At 43.7% G+C, this 23,939-nt stretch overlaps 1 protein-coding gene across 4 annotated transcripts in view; it reads right to left on the bottom strand.

Moving 5' to 3' along the window:
• The window catches only part of LOC139759421 (protein amalgam-like), a 440,638-nt gene that overhangs the window by 134,329 nt on the left and 282,370 nt on the right, over nucleotides 1–23,939 (bottom strand). For all 4 annotated transcript variants that reach the window (XM_071681518.1, XM_071681514.1, XM_071681515.1 and 1 more), the window contains one exon: nucleotides 21,624–21,794. In XM_071681518.1, the coding sequence (XP_071537619.1) occupies nucleotides 21,624–21,794 (171 nt within the window). The remainder of the gene's footprint in view (nucleotides 1–21,623; nucleotides 21,795–23,939) is intronic.

The raw sequence follows: 23,939 nt of genomic DNA, 5'->3' as shown, positions 1-23,939 counted from the left end.
GGGCGTATAATCTCCTCCCAGATTCAATTACGTTATCATACAATTTTGATAAAGTAATTACAGTATGAGACGTGTCTGCTTTGTAGTGGTAATGAGTGCTCGATAAAACATTAACCTCACCTGAGCTGTGCATGAAACCACGGAACCAAAAGTCTCGGCTTCAATCACCGCCTGGAAACTGTTGGGCTCTACTTGGCTGACCAGCTGCCTCGCTCCACACGGCCCTGGCCATTAGTGGGGGAGTACACGAATATTGAACTAGCAAGGAAGTTGATGATCTAGATCAGTGGTAAGTGGAAGCGGAGAGAAGTGGGGGGTGCTCTGAGGGGGAGGGAGTGAAGTGTGGGGTTGGGTGTTGCGGGGGAAGAGGAGCTGCGGTGGGGAGGCTGTAGGATGCTGGGGAAGAATGTGTGTGGGACGGCTGTATTGTGGGAAGGAATGAAGAAAGGAAGAACAAAGAAGTGGCATAAGGAGGGACTGGAGAAACAGACGGACACCATACATATATATATATATATATATATATATATATATATATATATATATATATATATATATGTGTGTGTGTGTGTGTGTGTGTGTGTGTGTGTGTGTGTGTGTGTGTGTAAACGTTAGGTCGACCCCAGTGAGGTCTTTGTCAACAGGGTTATCAACCACCACTCCTCGCTCACGACTTGAGAGATTACCGATCAAGGATATTCTTGCAAAGCTATTTAGTTGGTAATGAACAAAACTTTTGATAGTAAGAATAATGAGAGAGACAATCAATGTGACAACGAAAATGTATCGCTTGTGGAAAAGTGAAAAAAGCGAATTAATGGAGCAATTAACTAAGGAAACTGAAATATTTGCCTTGTTAATACAACAAATGGCATCTTACATCACGCAGTACAGAGACGAGGGTTATTGAGTATCTAACCCGCTTGGAGACATGTTTGCTCAGCCCGGGGGGAGAATAACATTCACATCTTCCAAGAATCCCGGTAAACCATACCTCGCTCTATTACTCAGAATGTCTTTATACAGTGTGCATGGCTCATCGTCCTGTGAGGGTATCGAGCCAAACATGTGTCTACAAGAGACACTAACAACTTCAATTCCAACAGGCCACCAGTTAGGGTCATGCCGTGCACCAGTAATGGTCGACCATTAGTTAGGGTCGTGCCGTGCACCAGTAAGGGTCGACCAACGATGGAGGTCGTGGCGTGCGCAAGTATGAGGCCCAAGGCGAATCTTAGCAGTGTGTGGACGGAAACAGTGAGTTCTACCAAGGACGCATGGTGGGCGCATAGTGGTTTACGTGAATAGTGCACGTACAGTCCGACCTGATTTGGGGAACGTTGGCCGTCGCTAAGCGAAGACTGCCGCACGCCCGGATCCCTCCTGCACGTACAGACCAAAATGAAAGGGATGACATGTGTAACCAAATGATGCTCCCTTAAGTGAACTTTAAACACCAGAGACTGAGAAAAGTCGCTAGTCAGGATTATGCTGAGCGGCAGGAATTACATGCATTGCTTGTTTTGAAGTATTTAAGCGAATTAACTAAATCTCCCTTACACTTGTGAATTAGAGTGTTTTAGTTATTACGAGCATGTACGTTAGGATGCATGCCAAGTTATTCTACAATTGTCATTAGAATTAGATGTTAAATATAAGAATATTCACAGCCTTTCCTTAGCCTACTGGGAAGTAAGTAGTCACAGTATGCTTGGCAGTCCATTATCCTAGTTGGGTCATTAATGTTCTCATGAAGAGGGATACTTAAGCCATGACTTACGAACCCACACGGTAATCTTACTTGATCTTCAACTATCAAGTATCGAGTAATCTCATTTCTTCTTTTTTTCTTACATATATATATATATATATATATATATATATATATATATATATATATATATATATATATATATATATATGTTATCCCTGGGGATAGGGGATTAAGAATACTTCCCACGTATTCCCTGCGTGTCGTAGAAGGCGACTGAAAGGGGAGGGAGCGGGGCGCTGGAAATCCTCCCCTCTCGTTTTTTTTTTTTTTACCTTCCAAAAGAGGGAACAGAGTGGGGCCAGGTGAGGATATTCCAAAAAAGGCCCAGTCCTCTGTTCTTCACGCTACCTCGCTGACGCGGGAGGTGGCAAATGGTTTAAAAAAAAAAAAATATATATATATATATATATATATATATATATATATATATATATATATATATATATATATACATATGAAAACATCGACCTGATCTCAGCTCGATCCTGGGTACACGATATATAAGGACAGTTATCGGCCCACTTCGCCACGACTCCCACACATGTGCCCTGCAGATAATCATATCTCGTTCTCATTCTTCGTAATGCAACTAGTAAATATTAAGTCTATTTCATGTCAATCTTATCTCTTCCCCGTAAAATGGCACACGAACATCCTCTTCCGAATTCTCCTTGATCTAACAGACCAGAAATTAGACCTTCTGATGACTCAGTGTGGCTTATCTTTTTTCTTTTTTTGTTTTTCTATCATTCACAGAGAAAGGTTGGGTCTGGCCAACCTATGGCCTACCTATGGCCGCCACTCTTATGAAATGGGTGAACCCAAGATATGGTCCACGAACACATGGAAATCTGTATCGAATATTACCTCCGAAGAAAAATCAGGAATTATGGCAATATCCACAAGACTAACTCATAACAAGGGAAGAAAGAACCATCTTACACCACACCTTATACGCAGCACGGCTGCCCCCTCACCCCTGCCTCACAGTGAGAATCAACATGCCATAACCATGTAAAGTCATGCTTAAAACTATGAACACAACTCTGGGAGAGGACCGAATGGACAGGAAAGAATGCAACAAGTTATTATACAAAGACCTTTACCACCTACCTCAAGATCTATCACGATGTTCAACTCAACACAGGATACTTTCCCTTGAGACCTTAGGATGTCAGGGTAACAGTGATTCCACAACCAGCAAGTTACACGCTGACCTGAAGACCTACCACCCCATTCCCCTCGGAGATGTATCTTGGGAAATATACAAGTGAAGAACTAATCTATTACGACATCATGATAACACCAGCCGGTGTAACTAGAATCAATACAGTTTCCAGAAGGAGTAAAAAAACACCACCTCTGCAATCGCGATCGCTGCAGAGAAAATTGCAATGATCAGAGGCTTGGAATAAAGGCACAGTCATACAATGGCATGTCAGCAAAACCTTCGACAGTAAGTGGACGAGAGGTCTCCAGTATAAATCATTACAGTTACGTATGGTTCAAATCATCGAGAGTCAACTACACAACTTCCTTAACCAACTCACCGTTGCAGCCACCAACAACTCTGCAACGTCGCCAAAACTTCCATTACTAAGGTGACCCATGTTCTACCCTGTCACCAAGGCTGTTCATAACCTACACAGTTGACATTCTGCCTCCAGTAGGAAACTTGAGCATAGACATTTTTTTACACGGACGACGCCACTCTGATAGTAATCTCTTGCAACACTCTCCCCGGTGGCACCTACCTGAGAGAGTCAGAGACATCCAGGATTAAAAACTTCGAAAACGACAGAAAAAAGAAACGACTATTCTGACGCCTGGGAGAATAAAACTCAGCGACAGAGTCACAGAGGGTAACCGGATAATGCACCAGAAGACCTGCAAAATCTTGTGCAAAACACAAATATTACAAGGCTTGATGAACAACATATCAACACAAGAAGAACACCGAGTAAAGCAGCACTGAAAAGCCTGTCCAGATTCTGGTATCTCCAGAGAGGCAGATATCATAAAACTACCAGGAAAATGAAACACGACAACTTCCCAAGTGCACATCGTCAGGAGAGATACAAGAATGAAACAGAAGACGTAAAACAGTCAGTTGATATACAAGGAAGAAACGTAACTAAGACGCCATTGGTAAACAAGCGTTACCGGATGGTGGTGGTCGGGTTGGTGTTTACATGAGTTTACAAGAGAACAACAAACAACAGAAGGCCTGATTGGCCTACGACTGGGTTGTGTGCTAAACAAAGGCGAGTAACTTGACAAGAAAATGTAAGTCCGCTCAGCAGTTTTTTTAAGCTATTACAGACTCCTCGCAGCTGCACATTAACCTTTTACTGCCCCCGTTACCGCTGTCGTTTATACAGTTTATTTCTGATGTTTATCTCAGAGTATACCTGAATTCATGAAATATTTGTCTAAACGACTTTTGAAGGTATCTATAGTCTTAGCATTCACAACGTTTGACGGTAATTTATTGCAATGCTCAACTCACTTATATGAAAAGTTCTTTCCCACGTCCTTACCACATCTCTTAGCTTGAGTTTTATTCCATTTGTCCTTGTAACCGTATTTTCTTGTATTTCGAAAAGATGTTCGTGATTTGTTTTATCGAACTTGCTCAGAATTTTGAACGCTTGGATTGAGTTGCCGTAAGTCAACGCTTTTGAAGAGAGAAGAGATCCAATCGTTTTAACCTCTTTTTGCGTGCCAGATTTCTAAGGGATGGGATCAATTTTGTTGTGTCTTTGTACTTATTCTAATTTTTTCTGATCTTTTTCGATAGTATGGGGACCAAACCTGGACTGCATATTCAAGGTGTGGTCTTACTAGAAAATCATATAAAGTGAGAATTGTTTCTGGTTTCTTGTAATCTATGTTCCTGGCTATGAAACCTAATATTTGGTTGCCTTTTTTACGTGCTGCTTGGCACTGTTTAGTGTACTTCAGATTGTTGCTATAATTCAAGGTTCTTTTCTTCATTTCCTCTAATAAGAGAGTTTCCGAATAGTTTGTAATCGTAACGTATATTCTTGTCTCCAAAGTGCATAACTTTACACTTGTCTACATCAAACTTCATTTGCCATTTGTCTGATCACTCTGCTAGTAAGTTAAGATCTTTTTGAACAATTTCACTGTCCCGCCTGTTTACAGTTCAACCTCCTAGTTCAGTATCGGCAGCAAATTTGGAGATCTTAGATATGAGACCGAGTTCTACGTCATTAAAGTATATTATGAAAAGAACTGGGCCTAGGACCTACCCCTGAGGTACACCACTTGTTACGTCTAGCCAGTCTGAGGCTTCGCCGTTCAATACGACACGCTGCTTTCTTCCGGGAAGCCAGTCTCTCATCCATGTACAGAGTTCTTCACTGATTCCGTGCGCTTTAAGTTTATGTAAAAGTCTCTTGTGAAGTACATTATCGAAAGCCTTCTGGAAATCTAAATATACTTTATCAGACTGTAATTTTTCGTCCCAATTCTGAAAAGTAACAATAAAAGATTCCAGCAATTTGTCAGACAAGATCTTCTACTGCGGAAACCGTGTTGGTTGTCCAACAAAATTTTGTGATCTAGAAACGTGACAATTCTATATCGTATCATTCTTAAATCGTTTCTGTCTCCTTGATATATATATATATATATATATATATATATATATATATATATATATATATATATATATATATATAGAAGAGCAACATGAGCTAGTTTCCAGTCAGTTGGCACCTGATCATCCGATAGAGAATTGTTGAATATATTTGTTATGGGGTATATCAGCTGTCCCCTGACCTCTTAAAACTGTTGGAGCTAAGTTATCTGGGTCGTTGTTAGCTTCTCCTTGTTCCCTCCACCTCTGGCACATCTTCGTCAATCTTTCTTCACTCATTCTCTTCATATGTCCAAGCCATTTCAACACACCCTCTTCTCTCTCTTAACCACAGTTTATCCACACATCTCTCTTACCCTTTCATTACTTAGTAGATCAAAACCCCTCACACTACATATTGTCCCATGTGTTGGAAATGAAATGTTTGAGGACAATATGTGGTGTGAGGTGGTTTGATCGAGTAAGTAATGAAAGGGTAAGAGAGGTATGTGATAATAAAGAGTGTGGTTGACAGATCAGAAGAGGGTGTGTTGCAATGGTTTGGACATATGGTGAGTATGAGTGAGGAAAGGTAGCGGTATGCGACATGTTTCTTCAGTTGTGAATACAGAGTTAAAGGAATGATCTAGTATGGTAGCCATTTCCTTGTCGTCAGTAGTTAATGAGTGTGTCATGTTCGTTTCGTAATGGTCCAATTTCTTCTTTTACTGTCTTCCTTTGTCTTATGTATTTGAAAAATTCCTTAGGATTATTCCTAACTTTCAAAGAAATTCTTTTTCCTTCCTCCCGTTTACTCTGTCTTATGACCTTCTTACACTCTTTGAATTTTGATTAATTCCTGGCGATTTTCTTTTGGCAAATTATTCTTTCTGTTCTCCTCTTTATCCATGATGGTTTCGAAATATTGTAAGTTCTCTTCGTAATTCGTGGAATATGTTTGTCTGCAATCACGAGTAGTGTGTTTTTAGAGAAATCTCACATTTCCTCTACCGTGAAAATATCAAGAAGTTTTGTCCAATTGGTGCTGCAAATTTCGTGTCTAATGTAATCTGAGATTAAGAGTTTGTTGTCAATTATTTCAAAACCTAAAACGATCTCTGATCTAATCAAACAGTGACTGCTGTTTGACAAACTCTCGCCGAGGATCCCTACCGCCAAGGGCACATCCATCCTTTTCCGCTACCCATAAAGTGGTCAAACTGGACGCCTTGTTCCACAGATCCCTTTCACACTCATATTCCCCCCGTACTGATCCACCTCCCACAGCTACCACTCTCACCCTCCCCCACTCTCCTAGCTCCCCCGTTAGCTCGACTGTGATATGCTGAGTAGTTTATGGAAAAAAAGGCCCGATGTTTTCATCTAATACTCTACAAAGGCGGGTCTGGCATCATGCCTGTCATAAGATTTTTTATAATGTGGAAAAGAAAGAGAACTGTTTACAAATTTTGCCAGCTACAAAGCTATCCAGTTTGTATAGACCTTCACTAATAATAATGGTACAATTCTTTTGTGTATTTGATAATAGAAAATTCAGTGATATTTCTTTAGGTAAAGAACTTACAGTTAATATCTGAATTGGCGTTACTCCAGTCAACACAATGGCTATGATTTTTAACATGATCAAACAAAGCATTTGATTCTTGTCCTGATCTTATCTATGTTGCTTCAGTCCACACAGAGATCCTTACCAGTCTGCCCAACATAAAACATATTACAGCTTTTACAAGGGATTCTGTAAACACAGCCTACAGAATCTTGGGTTGAGGTTTTGATTAAGATATTCTTTATGGTATTGTTATTGCTGGAGGCTACATTTACCTTAAAGTATCTAAGCAGCCCGGGAAGTAATGTGAAATCATCACTAAAAGAGGGAACAAAGAGATTCTTGGTATCAAGGGGAGGTTTGGGTTAAAATTAAGGGATTTATGAATGAAAAATCTATGATACTTTCACTTGGATCAAGTCGGATATATCTTCTCAAGCTCATCATTAATGAATTCTGGACTGCATGAACGTAATGCCCTAAGCAACATCGACTGGAATGATGATAATTCAACTCTGTCACGTTGAGCTTAGAAATAATGAATATATTAACAAACATTGGTGGGTTTCTGTTTATGCTACGATTGAATATGTTTCTATCCCTATGGATCATGCAATCTAAGAATGGTAACATACAATCATTTTCCACTTCCACAGTAAAGTTGATGGAAGGCACTATATTGTTAAGTATAGGGGGAAATGTTTGTAACTTTTCGTTTGTTGGCCAAACATAGAGAACATCATTTACACACCTACACCAAATTGCATTAGAAGGTAAGATATCCCTTAGTAATTTTGCTTCAAAGAATTCCATATAAAGATTACTTAATACTGATGAAAGAGGGTTACCCATCGCCATACCAAATTTCTGAGCATGATATTTTCCATTAAATTGAGGTACGGTCTTTTATACATTTTTTATCCATTCAATAAAAAGAGAATTTGAAACAAGTAAAATCAGTATTATCCAAGACGTCAAAAAAATATTCTGCATCAACTGTAACTTTTGTGAACGATTGTGATATCAACTGTAACTTCTTTACCACAAGAAATATCATTGAATCTTCTATCATTAAATACACAAGGAATTGTGACATTAATATTAGCGAAGGTCTATACAAACTGGATAGCTTTGTCGTAGGAAAAATTTGTAAACAGTTTCCACATAATAAAGATGTTATGAGAGGTATGATGCCAGACCCGAACACTACCAACCCGAACACAACCATCCGGTGACGCTTGTTTACCAATAGCGTCTTAGCTACGTCTCTTCCATGTACATCAACTGACTGTTGTATGTCTTCTATCTCATTCTTGTATCTCCCCTGACGACGTGATCATTACACGAAAGTGCACTGAGGTACTTAAGGTGTATTATTTTCCTAGTAGTCTTATACTAGATCATGCGCACTGCTGTGACCTCTTGCAATATATATATAAAGCCCGTATCAGCTCACACCAATGCACGAGCTCTCATGTGTAATGCACCGGAACCACAGCTTCCTATCCACACCCAAGCCCAACAGACCTTTCCATGGTTAACCCTGGACGTTCACATGCCCTGGTTCAGTCCATTGATGGTACGTTGACCCCCGTGTACCACATCGTTTCAATATACCTTATTCCGTGCACGCCTTTCACCCTCCTACATGTTCAGGCCCCAATCGCTCAGAATCATTTTAACTTCATCCTTCCACCTCCAACTTGGTCTCCCAATTCTTGTTCCCTCCACTTCTGACCCATAGATCCTTTTTGTCAACTTTTCCTCATTCATTTGCTCTCTCAACCACGCTCTTTTTTCCATACATTTCTCTTATCCTTACATTACGAAATCGATCAAACCAAGTCACAATACATATTGTCTTCAAACATTTCATTTCCAGCACACTCTCTCTCTGCACAACCATATCTATAGCCCATGCTTCGCAGCCATATAATATTGTTGTGATTACAACTCCTTCAAACATACCCATTTTTGTTCTCTGAGATAACGGTCTCTCTTTCAACACGTTCTTCATCGCTCCCATAACCTTTGCTCTCTCCCCCCTCCCCATGACTTACTTCCGTTTCCATGGTTCCATTCGCTGTCATGTCCACTTTCAGATACCTAAAAACATCACTTTCTCCAATTTTTCTGCACTGAAACTTACACCAAAACTTGTTCCTCAACCCTACTAAACCTAATAGCCTTACTTTTATTCACATCTACTTTCAGCTTTCGCCCTTCCTACACTCTTCCAAACTTAATCACTAACTTCTGCAGTTTCACACTCAAATCAGCCACTAGTCCTGTGACATTGGGTAATAACAACTGACTCTACCCCCGGCCCTCTCATCCTCAACAGACTTAATACTCGACCTTCTCTCCGAAACTCTTGCATTTACCTCCCTCACCACCCCAACCATAGGCAAATCAAACAAATATGGTGACATCACACACCCTTGCCGTAGACTGACCTTCACTTGGAACCATTCACTCTCCTCTCTTCCTGCTCATACACACGCCTTACACCCTTGATAAAAACGTTTTACTATTTCTAGCAGCTTACCTTCCGCACCATATATTCTTAAGACCTTACACAAAGCATCTCTATCAACCCTATCATATGCCTTCTCCAGATCCATAAATGCCATATACAAATCCATCTGCTTTTTTAAGTATTTCTCACATTCATTCTTCAAAGCAAACACCAGACCCACACATCCTCTACCACTTCTGAAACCACACTGTTCCTCCCCAATGTGATGCCCTGTACATGCTTTCACCCTCCCAATCAATGCCCTCCCATATAATTTTTTAGGTTTGCTTATCAAACTTATCCCTCTGTAGTCTGAACACTCACCTTTATCCCTTTTGCTTTTATACAGTGGCACTTTACATGCATTTTGCCAATCCTCAGGCACCTCACCATGATCCATACATAAAGTGAATATCCTTACCAACCAATCAACAACACCGTCACCCACTTTCTTGATGAACTCAACTGCAATACCACAACTCCCGCGGCTTTGCCGGATATCATCTTCCGCAAGGCTTTCACTACCTCTTCTCTCTTCACCAAATCACTCTCCATGGCTCTCTCACTTCGCATACCACTTCGTCTGCCATACTATCATCAAACACATCTGACAGATCTTTAAAATTCTCTCCCCGTCATTCCATCACTACCTGTTATCACTTACCCTTTTTCGCCTTTCATCGATGTCCCCATTTGTTCTCTTGCCTTTCGTATACCATTTACTTCCACTAAAATATCTTTTAATTCTCCCCAAACTTTAATGATACTCTCTCACCCCAAGTCTCGTTTGCCCTCTTTTCCAACCCCTGCTCTTTCCTCTTGACCTCCTGCCGCTTTATCTTATACGTATCCCAACTATTTCATATATATATATATATATATATATATATATATATATATATATATATATATATATATATATATATATATATATATTTTTTTTTTTTTTTTTTTTATACTTTGTCGCTGTCTCCCGCGTTTGCGAGGTAGCGCAAGGAAACACACGAAAGAAATGGCCCAACCCCCCCCATACACATGTATATACATACGTCCACACACGCAAATATACATACCTACACAGCTTTCCATGGTTTACCCCAGACGCTTCACATGCCTTGATTCAATCCACTGACAGCACGTCAACCCCGGTATACCACATCGCTCCAATTCACTCTATTCCTTGCCCTCCTTTCACCCTCCTGCATGTTCAGGCCCCGATCACACAAAATCTTTTTCACTCCATCTTTCCACCTCCAATTTGGTCTCCCTCTTCTCCTCGTTCCCTCCACCTCCGACACATATATCCTCTTGGTCAATCTTTCCTCACTCATTCTCTCCATGTGCCCAAACCACTTCAAAACACCCTCTTCTGCTCTCTCAACCACGCTCTTTTTATTTCCACACATCTCTCTTACCCTTACGTTGCTCACTCGATCAAACCACCTCACACCACACATTGTCCTCAAACATCTCATTTCCAGCACATCCATCCTCCTGCGCACAACTCTATCCATAGCCCACGCCTCGCAACCATACAACATTGTTGGAACCACTATTCCTTCAAACATACCCATTTTTGCTTTCCGAGATAATGTTCTCGACTTCCACACATTCTTCAAGGCCCCCAGAATTTTCGCCCCCTCCCCCACCCTATGATCCACTTCCGCTTCCATGGTTCCATCCGCTGCCAGATCCACTCCCAGATATCTAAAACACTTCACTTCCTCCAGTTTTTCTCCATTCAAACTCACCTCCCAATTGACTTGACCCTCAACCCTACTGCACCTAATAACCTTGCTCTTATTCACATTTACTCTAAACTTTCTTCTTCCACACACTTTACCAAACTCAGTCACCAGCTTCTGCAGTTTCTCACATGAATCAGCCACCAGCGCTGTATCATCAGCGAACAACAACTGACTCACTTCCCAAGCTCTCTCATCCCCAACAGACTTCATACTTGCCCCTCTTTCCAAAACTCTTGCATTTACCTCCCTAACAACCCCATCCATAAACAAATTAAACAACCATGGAGACATCACACACCCCTGCCGCAAACCTACATTCACTGAGAACCAATCACTTATATATATATATAAGGCTATCTTTCAACACTAATCGACGTTACGACTTTGAAAAAGGTTTTGAATACCAATCTTAAAATGAAATTAGCATCGTACATTGAATAATACATTTGAAGCGTTTCTAATTAGAATTCAGTAAAAGCAAGAATGATAGACTGAAGGAAATGCATATATCCCCACATAACAGGATTAAGAAATAGAGCATCATGGTAGTTCTGCCGGGAGTTTATAAAGAACTAGCATCACTGTTACGTTTTGCAACTGTGAAATCATTGTTACTAGACTCAACCTGCTGTGCGATGGTAAAAGAGATCTTATGCTGTCGTTTCATACAGTGTATTATGTCTTACGAACGAGATGACTGCACCACACAACAACGTTATTCGATAAATACATAACATTCGTCGTCATTTAGGTTCATCTTGTCCTCTGGAGCTTTGGTCAAGTTCGATTGTATTGGGTTTTCATTAAGAAGTTTACTTATGAAATCTATATATCAAAAGGACTTCCCTCCGCAATTTGATCGTCCCTTTCTTCGCAGATGAACTCATACATAAACAACACCATAACACTACTTAAGGAACTACAAATATAGAGCATTCCATCACCACAATTAGAACACTGGTTTATTCCAGACAGGATATCTGTGTCCCCACAGAAATCCATCTTCACCTCAATTCCAGTCGGATTTAAATTCCAGCCAGCACCCACACACACTCCGACTCACCATCCACTCAACAAAACATCAGAAATACGAGGTATCACACCTGACGCACACGTGACATTTACCCATACACAACAAATGCCATCCCAAACACGTTAATCGCCTTCAAAAAATCAGTATCACTTATGGTCAAGGAAAACCAAGCCCTCACCATCCTTTTATAAACAATTCATCGGCTCCATGCTAAATCACACCTCACCTGCCTGGTCATTCACCCCTTATAAAGGCAAACATAACAAACCTATAAACGAATCAAAACACTTGGAATAATCACAGGTTGCTTGGCAGTCACCAATACTCAACATCTACACAACGAAACAAAAGTAGTTCCAGTACAGTCTAGCATCAATATGAGAGATTGAATTTTTGAAAACTCACTCCATAGCCAGTTATCAACCACTATACAGATAAAAAAGCTCATCACTGTCCAATGTTTGTGTAACTTAAATTCACAGATCTCCCCTCCTCCCCGCATACACCATATTGCTAAACCACATTCACACTGTAATGACCCGACGACCATGTGTGACAACCGCCCCACACCCAAGAACCAGTCCAACTCCTCGCTACCAGATACACCCATCTAACACTACATCCCTAAGACATGTACGAGTTACACTTTCTTGTCTGCATTCCACAACACCCGAGGACTGTCGAGGGTTAAGAAAAGACTGAAACTCTAGCAGACAACACTTGTTCAAGAAGGTCAGGTTACGCGTTACAAGTTTAAAGGCCGGGTGAAAACTGCCCAACTTCGTCCACGTCAGCATCAAACTCACCTCCCACGCATACCCTGGTCCACTCAGTAGTCCAGCGGCGGCCAATCCCAAGCCGTGATTCAGTGGCGTGAGTGATGACGTCGGTTGCACGTCATCGTGAGTCACTGAATCATCGCGTCACCTGACATCGTGCGTACCCAACTCAGTTACAGCCATACAGCACACACAACATTATAAACATCGACCCAACATAGCGCAGGACTTCTCATCCCTAAGATACAACTTCCACAATGAAATTATCCTCAATGGCTCTTTGCTCACTTCATAAACATACAACATGATCACGTTTCTCGACCTGTGGACGTGGCTGGCTTCCTGAGCATTCCAGAATCCAGATAGGAAATCAAAGTCATTTATTAGTGCATGTATGTTATCTTTCACGCATGTCATATGAGAGAGCAGAGCGCATCGAGCAGTAATGAGGTTCCTAGATGTTTTCTCAACACTTCTCATGACTGCTTTGGTCTCTTGTGGGAGACTGTAAATCATTCATCTCTCCAACTTCCATTTCATTTCAAAATTTACGAGCAATTAACAGATCAAATAGCATTGCAGTACACAATCTTCAAGCGAAAAGATAGTTTCTGATTCTCTACGATGTCTGGAGGTATCTTCCTTATTGTGGTTAGATAATGCACGAAGCGGAGGGTATCTCTGTTGAACGGGGCGGACGGAAAAGTAGAAAGCCTGATAAGGAAGTCTTCTTACCGACGCTGAGGTGTGTTCAGCTCACCCTCTCCATCTCTGGTTCGGAGGTGCTTGCTGGCCGTAAATGCTGCGGGTAATACACGAGCAGGTAGAAACTTCATGTTAAGAGCTCTTCCATGATCACTGGCTTCCTTATGTCATGAGTCGATTTCATAGTTTTCGTGTTGTTTGGCAGGTCGTTTGTGGTTAGATGTCCTTAGTGCTGCTAGAACATTAGCTACTCAGGAACACCGAGTCCCAGGTGCGCTGCTAGCAGGCTTACCTCTCGTCTTTTTAGATGTTCATCTCTTTCCTATGATCATTGTTGACTCGTGTGACGTTCTCAGTGATGATCAGACGAAGCATCAGCACATCTTTGTAGGCAATGTAAATCTGGTTGAGGAAATGTAGCTTGACTTCGTTGCTATCACGAACGAGAGATGTTGAGGGTCGTGTCGTTGTAGAAGCTGAGGTTGCTATTAGGAGGCGTTCCAGGATAAACAGTTTTCAAAGGCTTTTCTTATGAAGGAATTTATCGCACTCACGTTATAGTGATTAGAGTATTCACTACAACACCCGCTGAAGGTCATGGAAGAGATCTAATTACTTATGTAACTTCATATATGACCATATCTTTGAGGAAAGAATTCTCTTCCTTGTTCACATCAGCGGTAAAGTGCGGCACCTATCCCACTCCAGTTTAAGAAATGCCTACTGATGTTAGCTGGGGCCTGAATACGTCCAATGAATTCTCTGACCTCCATAAACTGAGTGCCGTAAAGTCCTTCATTAGAAGAGCATGTAAGAGCCGCTCCAGCTGGGAAGCCTCCCTCCACCAGGAGTTGCAACTACGGCAACAGAAGGCGGGTGGTAACGGATACACCACCAACGACTTAGTGGCTTTGAAACTCCCTAACTTCTCGTGTCTTTCCCAATGACTATGACCTGGCATATTTCAAATGACAAGTCTTTCACTTCCTTTAAAATTCATAAATACTTTTCCTTATCTCTTCTTTTTCCCTTTTATAATCCTCTCTATATTTCAATTAAGGCCAGGCCTTGACGTAGACTTATGTCAGTGACCGGAGCCTTCGACACAGAAATTTTAAAAAGGACTGGTGCTTAGGAGTAGCCCTCTTGCTCCTTCTCCACAACAGTCAAACCTCACTTTCGTAAGCATACATTCTCTGCCGACAAAGCTGATATGGAAGTATTTTGTCAGATCATCGGTGAGAATCCAACATGTGTCAACAGTGAGGATAGAGTAAAGCTGATCATGTCACAAGAACATCGCACTCAGCAGCCTCGTCATGAAATGAAAGATCATGGTCCAGAACCGCAGCTCACTCTAGAGGACCAATGTGATCTACAACTTCACCTATCCTGAGGCAGACTGCTGCTGGCTTCACCACACACAGAATACGATGGCATCACCACCACCTCACTACCCAGGAGACTGACAATGCAACTGAGAAAGAATGTCCTGAAGCAGTACATGCTTCAACACCGCTATGGAACCTAAGATTTCATGATCCAATAATGAAGACAAGGAAGCTAATGATCATGAGAACCTCTTAACACTAGCATGTTCACATGCTCTTAGCAGGCAGCTGATTTCTTACTTTACTCCTAGTCTTTCATACCAGCCAGCAGCTCTTCATTATGGATAGACAGAGTGGGCGAAATATTCTTACAATGCCAATTAGGAGACTCCCTTGCTCGGCTTGCTGCTTTCCCGTCCGCCCCACTCAACCGACCCTTGACTTGGCTCATCATCCACCCATCCTGGTGGAGACACCTCGAGGCATTGTAAAGGAAAATCAGTTGGGATCTTTCACCTGAAGAAGAGAGACTTTCTGAAATATTTCGAAACCATTATATTTGTTCATGGTTATGAACTTCTATGATGAAATGAAAGTTGACTTTCATGATAAAACGAAAGTTGACCTGAAGTATACCACAAAAGATTAAACAACCACAAGAGGTATTGAAAAGGAATTACGAGGAAGTTCATCAATGCGACATATGTCTTTACCCATATATATATATCCTGTGTGTGGTAGAAGGCGAGGGAGAGGGTGGAATCGAGGCAACGGAAATCCTCTTATCCTGTACTATCACCTTTATAAGTGAGGAAAATAGGTGTAAAGCAAAGATTTTTTTTTTTCGTCTTAAAGACTCACTTCCTAATGCCACCTTGCTACCTCGCGCACATGCGGGGGGAGGAGGTTTTCATTTCATGTGTGGCGGGGTGGCGACGGAAATGAATAAGGGCAGACAGTATGAATTATGTACATGTGTATATATGTATATGTCTGTGTGTGTATATATATGTATACGTTGAGAAGTATAGATATGTATATGTGCTGTGTGTGGACGTGTATGTATATACGTGTGTATGTGGGCAGGTTGGGCCATTCTTTTGTCTGTTTCCTTGCGCTACCTCGCTAACGCGGGAGACAGCGACAGAGTAAAATAAAATAAACATAATGTATATATATATTTCTTTTCTTTCAAACTATTCGCCATTTCCCGCGTTAGCGGGTAGCGTTAAGAACAGAGAACTGGGCCTTTGAGGGAATATCCTCACCTGGTCCCCTTCTCTGTTCCTTTTTTTGGAAAATCAAAAAAAAAAAAAAAAAATAATGAGAGGGGAGGATTTCCAGCCCCCGGCTCCCTCCCCTTTTAGTCGCCTTCTACGACACGCAGGGAATACGTGGGAAGTATTCTTTCTCCCCTATCCCCAGGGATAATATATATATATATATATATATATATATATATATATATATATATATATATATATATATATATATATATATACCCTCTTAGGGGCTGAGCAGCAGCCCTTAAAAACCTTGAGGCAATTCTTACTGCCGTGTGGCAGGCCTCAGGGCCAAGCTTCAGTCCTCCGGGCCGGGGCCACGTCACACCTCGCCAAAGATCATTAGTTCTCTACTTCAATTTTTCTACCTCCAGCTCCCATTTTCTACCACTGTGGTGAGGCAAGTGGGAAAAAAATCTGTGATTAATGGCAGGGTCAGAGCAATCGACGAGGCAGAAAAAAATAGAAATCAAATATCATCCGGAGAACCACAAGATCCTAGGGGGTCCAGCTGGTGGACCAGGACCATAGATACCCAGATGGTGGACCAGGACCATATGTAACCAGATGGTGGACCAGGACCATAGGTAACCAGATGGTGGACCAGGACCATAGGTACCCAGATGGTGGACCAGGACCATAGGTAACCAGATGGTGGATCAGGACCATAGGTAACCAGATGGTGGACCAGGACCATAGGTACCCAGCTGGTGGACCAGGACCATAGGTAACCAGATGGTGGACCAGGACCATAGGTAACCAGATGGTGGACCAGGACCATAGGTAACCAGATGATGGACCAGGACCATAGGAACCCAACTGGTGGACCAGGGCCAAAGTAACCAGATGGTGGACCAGGACCATAGGTAACCAAATGGTGGACTAGGACCATAGGTAACCAACTGGTGGACCAGGACCATAGGTAACCAGCTGGTGGACCAGGACCATAGGTAACCAGCTGGTGGACCAGGAGCATAGGACCCAGGTGATGGACCAGGACCATAGGTACAAAGCTGGTGGACCAGGACCATAGGTACCCAGCTGGTGGACCAGGACCATAGGTAACCAGCTGGTGAACCAGGACCATAGGACCCAGGTGATGGACCAGGACCATAGGAACCCAACTGGTGGACCAGGACTAGAGGTACTTAGCTGGTGGACCAGGACCATAGGTAACCAGATGGTGGACCAGGACCATAGGACCCAGGTGGCGGACCAGGACCATAGGTACCCGGCTGGTGGACCAGGACCATAGGAACCCAACTGGTGGACCAGGACCATAGGTAACCAGATGGTGGACCAGGACCATAGGTACGCAGCTGGTGGACCAGGACCATAGGTAACCAGATGGTAGACCAGGACCATAGGTAACCAGCTGATGGACCAGGATCACAGGTATCTAGCTGGTGGACCAGGACCATAGGTACCAAGCTTGTGGACCAGAAGCATAGGTAACCAGATGGTGGACCAGGACCATAGGACCCAGGTGGTGGACCAGGACCATAGGGACCCAACTGGTGGACCAGGACCATAGGTACCAAGCTTGTGGACCAGGAGCATAGGTAACCAGATGGTGGACCAGGACCATAGGTAACCAGCTGGTGGACCAGGATCAGAGGTACCTAGGTGGTGGACCAGGACCATAGGTACCCAGGCGGTGGACCAGAACTATAGGTACCCAGCTGATGGCCCGGTGCTGGAGGTACCCGGGTGATGATAATGGGAAGCAATATACACAGCGGCCAGAGAGGAGGACAACAGCTCCCTGACCTTTATGTAATCATAATGAGGTAATCTATCTGACTAAGATAGCGCCCTCTATAAGACGTGTGATAAATCCACGTACAGTGAGGGACTACTACAACGTAGAGCGGACGGTCTTCAACAATGAATCTCTGTAGGACTTTCACTGTTCTATGGATGCTTGGCCAATACTCTGGTGTTCAGGTATTCAGTATGACATGACTGACGGAAGTTATTATTGATCCCTTCGGGAATTTGTATTGATGTTGTGGGGAGTTTGTAAGGATAATATAGAGAGTTGGTAGTGATGATGATAAGCGGGGGAGTTGGTAGTGATGATGATGACCGGGGGAGTTGGTAGTGATGATGATCGGGGATGTTGGTAGTGATGATGATCGGGGGAGTTCGTAGTGATGATGATCGGGAGTGTTGGTAGTGATGATGATCGTGGGAGTTGGTAGTGATGATGATAACCGGGGTAGTTGGTAGTGATGATGATAATCGGGGGTGTTGGTAGTGATGATGATGACCGGGGGAGTTGGTAGTGATGATGATAATCGGGGGTGTTGGTAGTGATGATATGGTGGACAGCTGAGGTTAGCTGTGATACATATGGAGGGGTGATGTTAAGATACTGCAAAAGCAGCCTTTACATAGATACCTGGAAGTTGACACGATGACCAACTTTTCACGAGAGGGTCAAGTGAAGAGGGTCGTAAATCAGCCAAAAATTGAATTTTTGTTAAGGACAAAAATGCATTTGATTACATGGACGGTTGAACTTTAGTGGAAGATAATGTTTTCAATGTTAGCCTTAGCCAGGTATCCAACTTATCCACCAACCCTTAGGGAAAGATGGACTGCTGGGTTGACTGCGAACCACTTACCGCGACCAGAATTCGAACCTATGAGGCCTCGACCCTGGGCATCCCTTGAATGCGTCAGCAGCGCTAACCTCTGTATCATGTAAGAATGACACTCAAGCTGGAGTATATCCTCGCGTGAGGGAACGACGCAACTGCTGGTGACTGTTGTGAGGAGGGAGGCGAGGAGTGTGAGGAGGGAAGTGAGGTATGTGAGGAGGGAGGCGAGGAGTGTGAGGAAGGGGGCGAGGAGTGTGAGGAGGGAGGTGAGGTATGTGAGGAGGGAGGCGAGGAGTGTGAGGAGGGAAGTGAGGTATGTGAGGAGGGAGGCGAGGAGTGTGAGGAAGGGGGCGAGGAGTGTGAGGAGGGAGGTGAGGTATGTGAGGAGGGAGGCGAGGAGTGTGAGGAAGGGGGCGAGAAGTGTGAGGAGGGAGGCGAGGAGTGTGAGGAAGGGGGCGAGGAGTGTGAGGAGGGAGGTGAGGTATGTGAGGAGGGAGGCGAGGAGTGTGAGGAAGGGGGCGAGGAGTGTGAGGAGGGAGGTGAGGTATGTGAGGAGGGAGGCGAGGAGTGTGAGGAGGGAAGTGAGGTATGTGAGGAGGGAGGCGAGGAGTGTGAGGAAGGGGGCGAGGAGTGTGAGGAGGGAGGTGAGGTATGTGAGGAGGGAGGCGAGGAGTGTGAGGAAGGGGGCGAGGAGTGTGAGGAGGGGGCGAGGAGTCATGTCTCTGGGGAAAGCGTTGTGGGCTTGTGGAGTCAGCTAAGCAGCGATAAGACCAATGCTGACTGTGTTTCTAGATTCTGAGGTCCATGAGATGATAAAGTAAAGCGGGGCAAGTTCCTATATGGGGCAACGGGGCTCCCTCCATATATGCACAAATGAGTAATCACACACACACACACACACACACACACACACACACACATACACACACACACCACCTGAAGAGGACGTAAACTTCGACTACACACCGTGATATAAAGAACGTTGTGTCTCAGGTACTGACGGTCTGGATCATCTACAATAAGAGTCTGTAACAGATCCATTACCGTCGTCTGCCGAAGGTGTGGAGGACACTGAGTATTCATACCCTTCCTGCACTTAAAGCAGTTCACACGACATTACCATAATGCTGTAATCGCATACTGAGTCGTTAATGGCGTATTTATGACAATATAATTCTAAAGAAATCGGATACTTTAACGCTAAAGGGTCTTTCAGTTCAGCTCTATAATCAACAATATTAAAGACATCAAATGTTCACATCAAGTATTCATTGTTCTCCACATTTTTGTTACTGTGTCGAGTTAGGATAACCTGAAGATTTCCCTGCCCTTCACGAAATGTTCCAGACGTCCGGGGGACGAACGAGCCTACGACATACCAGAGTTAATCAGAAATCGTAGTTTAGTGGCCAATGTCTCTCAGTACTGAGCGACAAGACTGATCGTGCCAGAGGAGGGAGAGCCATTTGTTTAGGAGAATGTGTGGGGAAGGAGCCACCTGGCCTCTGCCTTGAGCGGGAATAACCATAAACCCGGCACTTGGGATGCGCTACCGTGCCTCAGTATGTCTGCTCTAACACCCACTGCAGACGCCTCTGAGGGGAAAGGTTCAGAAAATCCTCGGAGGTTAAAAGTAACCCTGCAGCAGATGTTCCTGAGCATCACCAGCAGGTCTGGTCACTATGGTACCAGTGTCTCAGGCTACAGGTACAGGTCTGGTCACTATGGTACCAATGTCTCAGGCTACAGGTACACAGGTCTGGTCACTATGGTACCAGTGTCTCAGGCCACAGGTACAGGTCTGGTCACTGTGGTACTAGTGTCTACAGGTACAGGTCTGGTCACTATGTTATCAGTGTCTCAGGCTACAAGAATCTGTCTGGACATCATGGAACCTCTCTCTCAAATAACATAATGCCCACACAGTCCAGAGCAGCAATCATTCTGTTATCACGTCTAACAGTATGAGAGTGTGATTGAACTGAGAGCCCCATGGCTGAACCCGCACATGGGAAAATAGTTCCATCTAAAAGACTCATAATAACCCATTTCCAAGGCACCATTTTCTTTAAAGCAAGCCTATGCCAACTCAGCCCCATATCATTAATGGTTCCAACATCAAGCGTTTGCCAACTTTCGCCTAAAAAACATTTTACTTTGAACAATATCAAGATCATTAACGTCATGTAGTGCTAGTAACAAGAGCATTATAAGTCCATCCCCATGGTGATGCTTTCTCATGATACAAACAAATGGTAACAACACATTCCAAAAGCACTACTGATTTAGAAAAATAAAAGCACTTGATCCTTGGGACTGTAATTCAACTTCAGTCCTTCTTCGTCCTCGACCATCATCCCAGGTGATGAGTTTTCATTCATCCTCAGCCATATCCCAGTCTACAAGTCCTCCCTCCATCCCGACCATTACCCCAATCAACAAGGCCTCCTACATCCACGACCATTACCCCAAACGACAAGTCCTCCTTCCACTTTGACCATTACCTTAGTAGACAAGGCCTCATTTCTCGTCCATTATTACCCCAAGCGATAAGTCCTCCTCCTTCTCGACCATTAATCCAGACAATAAGTCTCATCCAACCTCGACCGTTACCCGAGACAGTAAGTCCTCCCTGCTCCTCGACCATAACCATAGACAAAACCTTCCACACTCACCTACAGCCCCACTGATGCCACCGACGGCGTAGCGGATGCCCACGCCGTCCTCTCTCTTGAAGCGGATCTCTGGCGCCGGGTATCCGAGAGCGCCACAGCGGAGGTGTGCAGGGTCGTCTTCGTTCACCTCCACGTCAGTGCTCGTCTGCTCGTCCAGGATATTGGGTGGCACTGTGGGCGACAGGAAGGAAGATTAAGAGAACAGCTGCATCCGGGTTTTTGCAGTGAAGACGTTTATCTTGTCACAAGGACAGCTATTGTGGTGAAGCCACATATTTTATTGGTTTCCAAAAGTGATCCTTGTTTATGGTGTTTGGTGGGGAAATACATTTGTTATATGGCGTTTAGAAGTGATACATGCTTTATGGTGTTATATTTAGAGTCATTCCATGGTGCTTCATGCACACCATTCAACTTACACTGTGGAAAGAACAAGTGCATATGTGTTTCATGTGAAGGGCAGTTTATTCAGACGGTTGGACGTAGAGAACAGCTGCTCTCCATTGAAAAACAACTGGATTATAGTCTTGCCGTGGTTAGGATAGGTGTTTCATCTTATTATCTGGTAATGAGAGAACTTTTGCTACCATGTTTTCACTGGAGCTTTGACGTCACTTGTGGGTTTGAAATAAGAACAGGTCAACAGTTGTCTGACGCTACTGATGAAGACAGATGTTTGACCTCTGTAGCGGCATGATACAACCTATGGGCATATGGGTATGATGGTCTGGCCTTTGACCTTATCCTCAAGGATAAGATCAGAGATCACGCCATAACATCCAAGGATCGTGCCGTCGTGTTCAAGGTTTGTGCTACTGCATAAGGATCGTATAGTCGTGTTTAAGGCTCGTACTATTGTACCTAAGGATCGTGGCGTCGTGCTTCAGGTTCGTACCACTGCATCAAAGGACCGTACCGTCATACTCAGGGCTCGAGCATTCAGGAGGGTGAAAGGCAAGAATGGGACAGAATAGACTGGAACATTGTGTTTTACGAGGGGGATGGGGGGCGACGTGCTGTCAGTGGGCTGAACCATGTCAGAGCAAACCATGGAATGGTTTATGGGGCTTGGCTGCGGATGGTAAGTCCGTTTTCGGTGCATTATACATGTCAGATGAAGAGCAGTCAACAAGTCAACAAAATAAGAAGTTGGTCGTCTGTTCCTAACGATCTCTCGCTAAAGAGGGAAGCGGCGAGCAAGTGTGGAGAAATTCACTTCAGATCACGAATTTTACGTTAGGCTGTGATGAACCTATGAAACAGCTCTTGTTGTTGTTAAAGATTTATTAGGCCTTAACCTGGCATAAGCCCTCAACCTCAGACAGCACCTTCCTCTGTTCATGATCAAATTACTAGTGTAATGATGGAGTTAGGTCTGGCCACCATCACAAGTCACAAAACGCACCTATGTATATGAAACCTTCACCTGCCAAAGGCCACTGGAACACATCCTTGAAAGCTGCTGGACCGACTGAGCAGCTGTAGTGTTGACGGTGATCTCCCTTGGTGACGGTGCTAGGCAGAGCTAAGCTATTGCAGTACTGGCGGATGATCTCCCTTGGTGAGGTGCTAGGCAGAGCTAAACTATCATAATACTGGCGGATGATCTCTCTTGGTGAGGTGCTGGGCAGAGTTAAGCTATCGCAGTACTGGCGGATGATCTCCCTTGGTGACGTGCTAGGCAGAGTTAAGCTATCAGAGTACTGGCGGATGATCTCCCTTGGTGAGGTGCTAGGCAGAGCTAAGCTATCGCAGTACTGGCGGATGATCTCCCTTGGTGAGGTGCTAGGCAGAGCTAAGCTATCACAGTACTGGCGGATGATCTCTCTTGGTGAGGTGCTAGGCAGAGTTAAGCTATCACAGTACTGGCGGATGATCTCCCTTGGTGAGGTGCTAGGCAGAGCTAAGCCATCGCAGCACTGGCGGATGATCTCCCTTGGTGAGGTGCTAGGCAGAGCTAAGCCATCGCAGCACTGGCGGATGATCTCCCTTGGTGAGGTGCTAGGCAGAGCTAAGCTATCAGAGTACTGGCGGATGATCTCCCTCGGTGAGGTGCTGGGCGTGGATGATCTGCCGCAGTGCTAGCTGACTGACCAACCTTCAAAACTTCTCTTCTGCTTTTCCTCAACTCTCCATCTTGGGACATGATGAGGCAGCCGAACTACACTAGTCAGTAGGATATATCATATTAACGATTCAATTTACTTTTACGACCACAGTGCAGCTCAGGCTTGATTGTCTTCCTCCTTGACTATATTCCATGTACATATCTAATATCAACATATATATTTCCTTTTAACTGGACACTATAACCAG

The sequence above is a fragment of the Panulirus ornatus genome, chromosome 33 (genome assembly GCF_036320965.1).
Source record: "Panulirus ornatus isolate Po-2019 chromosome 33, ASM3632096v1, whole genome shotgun sequence".
NCBI classification, from domain to species: domain Eukaryota; kingdom Metazoa; phylum Arthropoda; class Malacostraca; order Decapoda; family Palinuridae; genus Panulirus; species Panulirus ornatus.
This window is presented reverse-complemented; position numbering and strand designations above follow the sequence as displayed.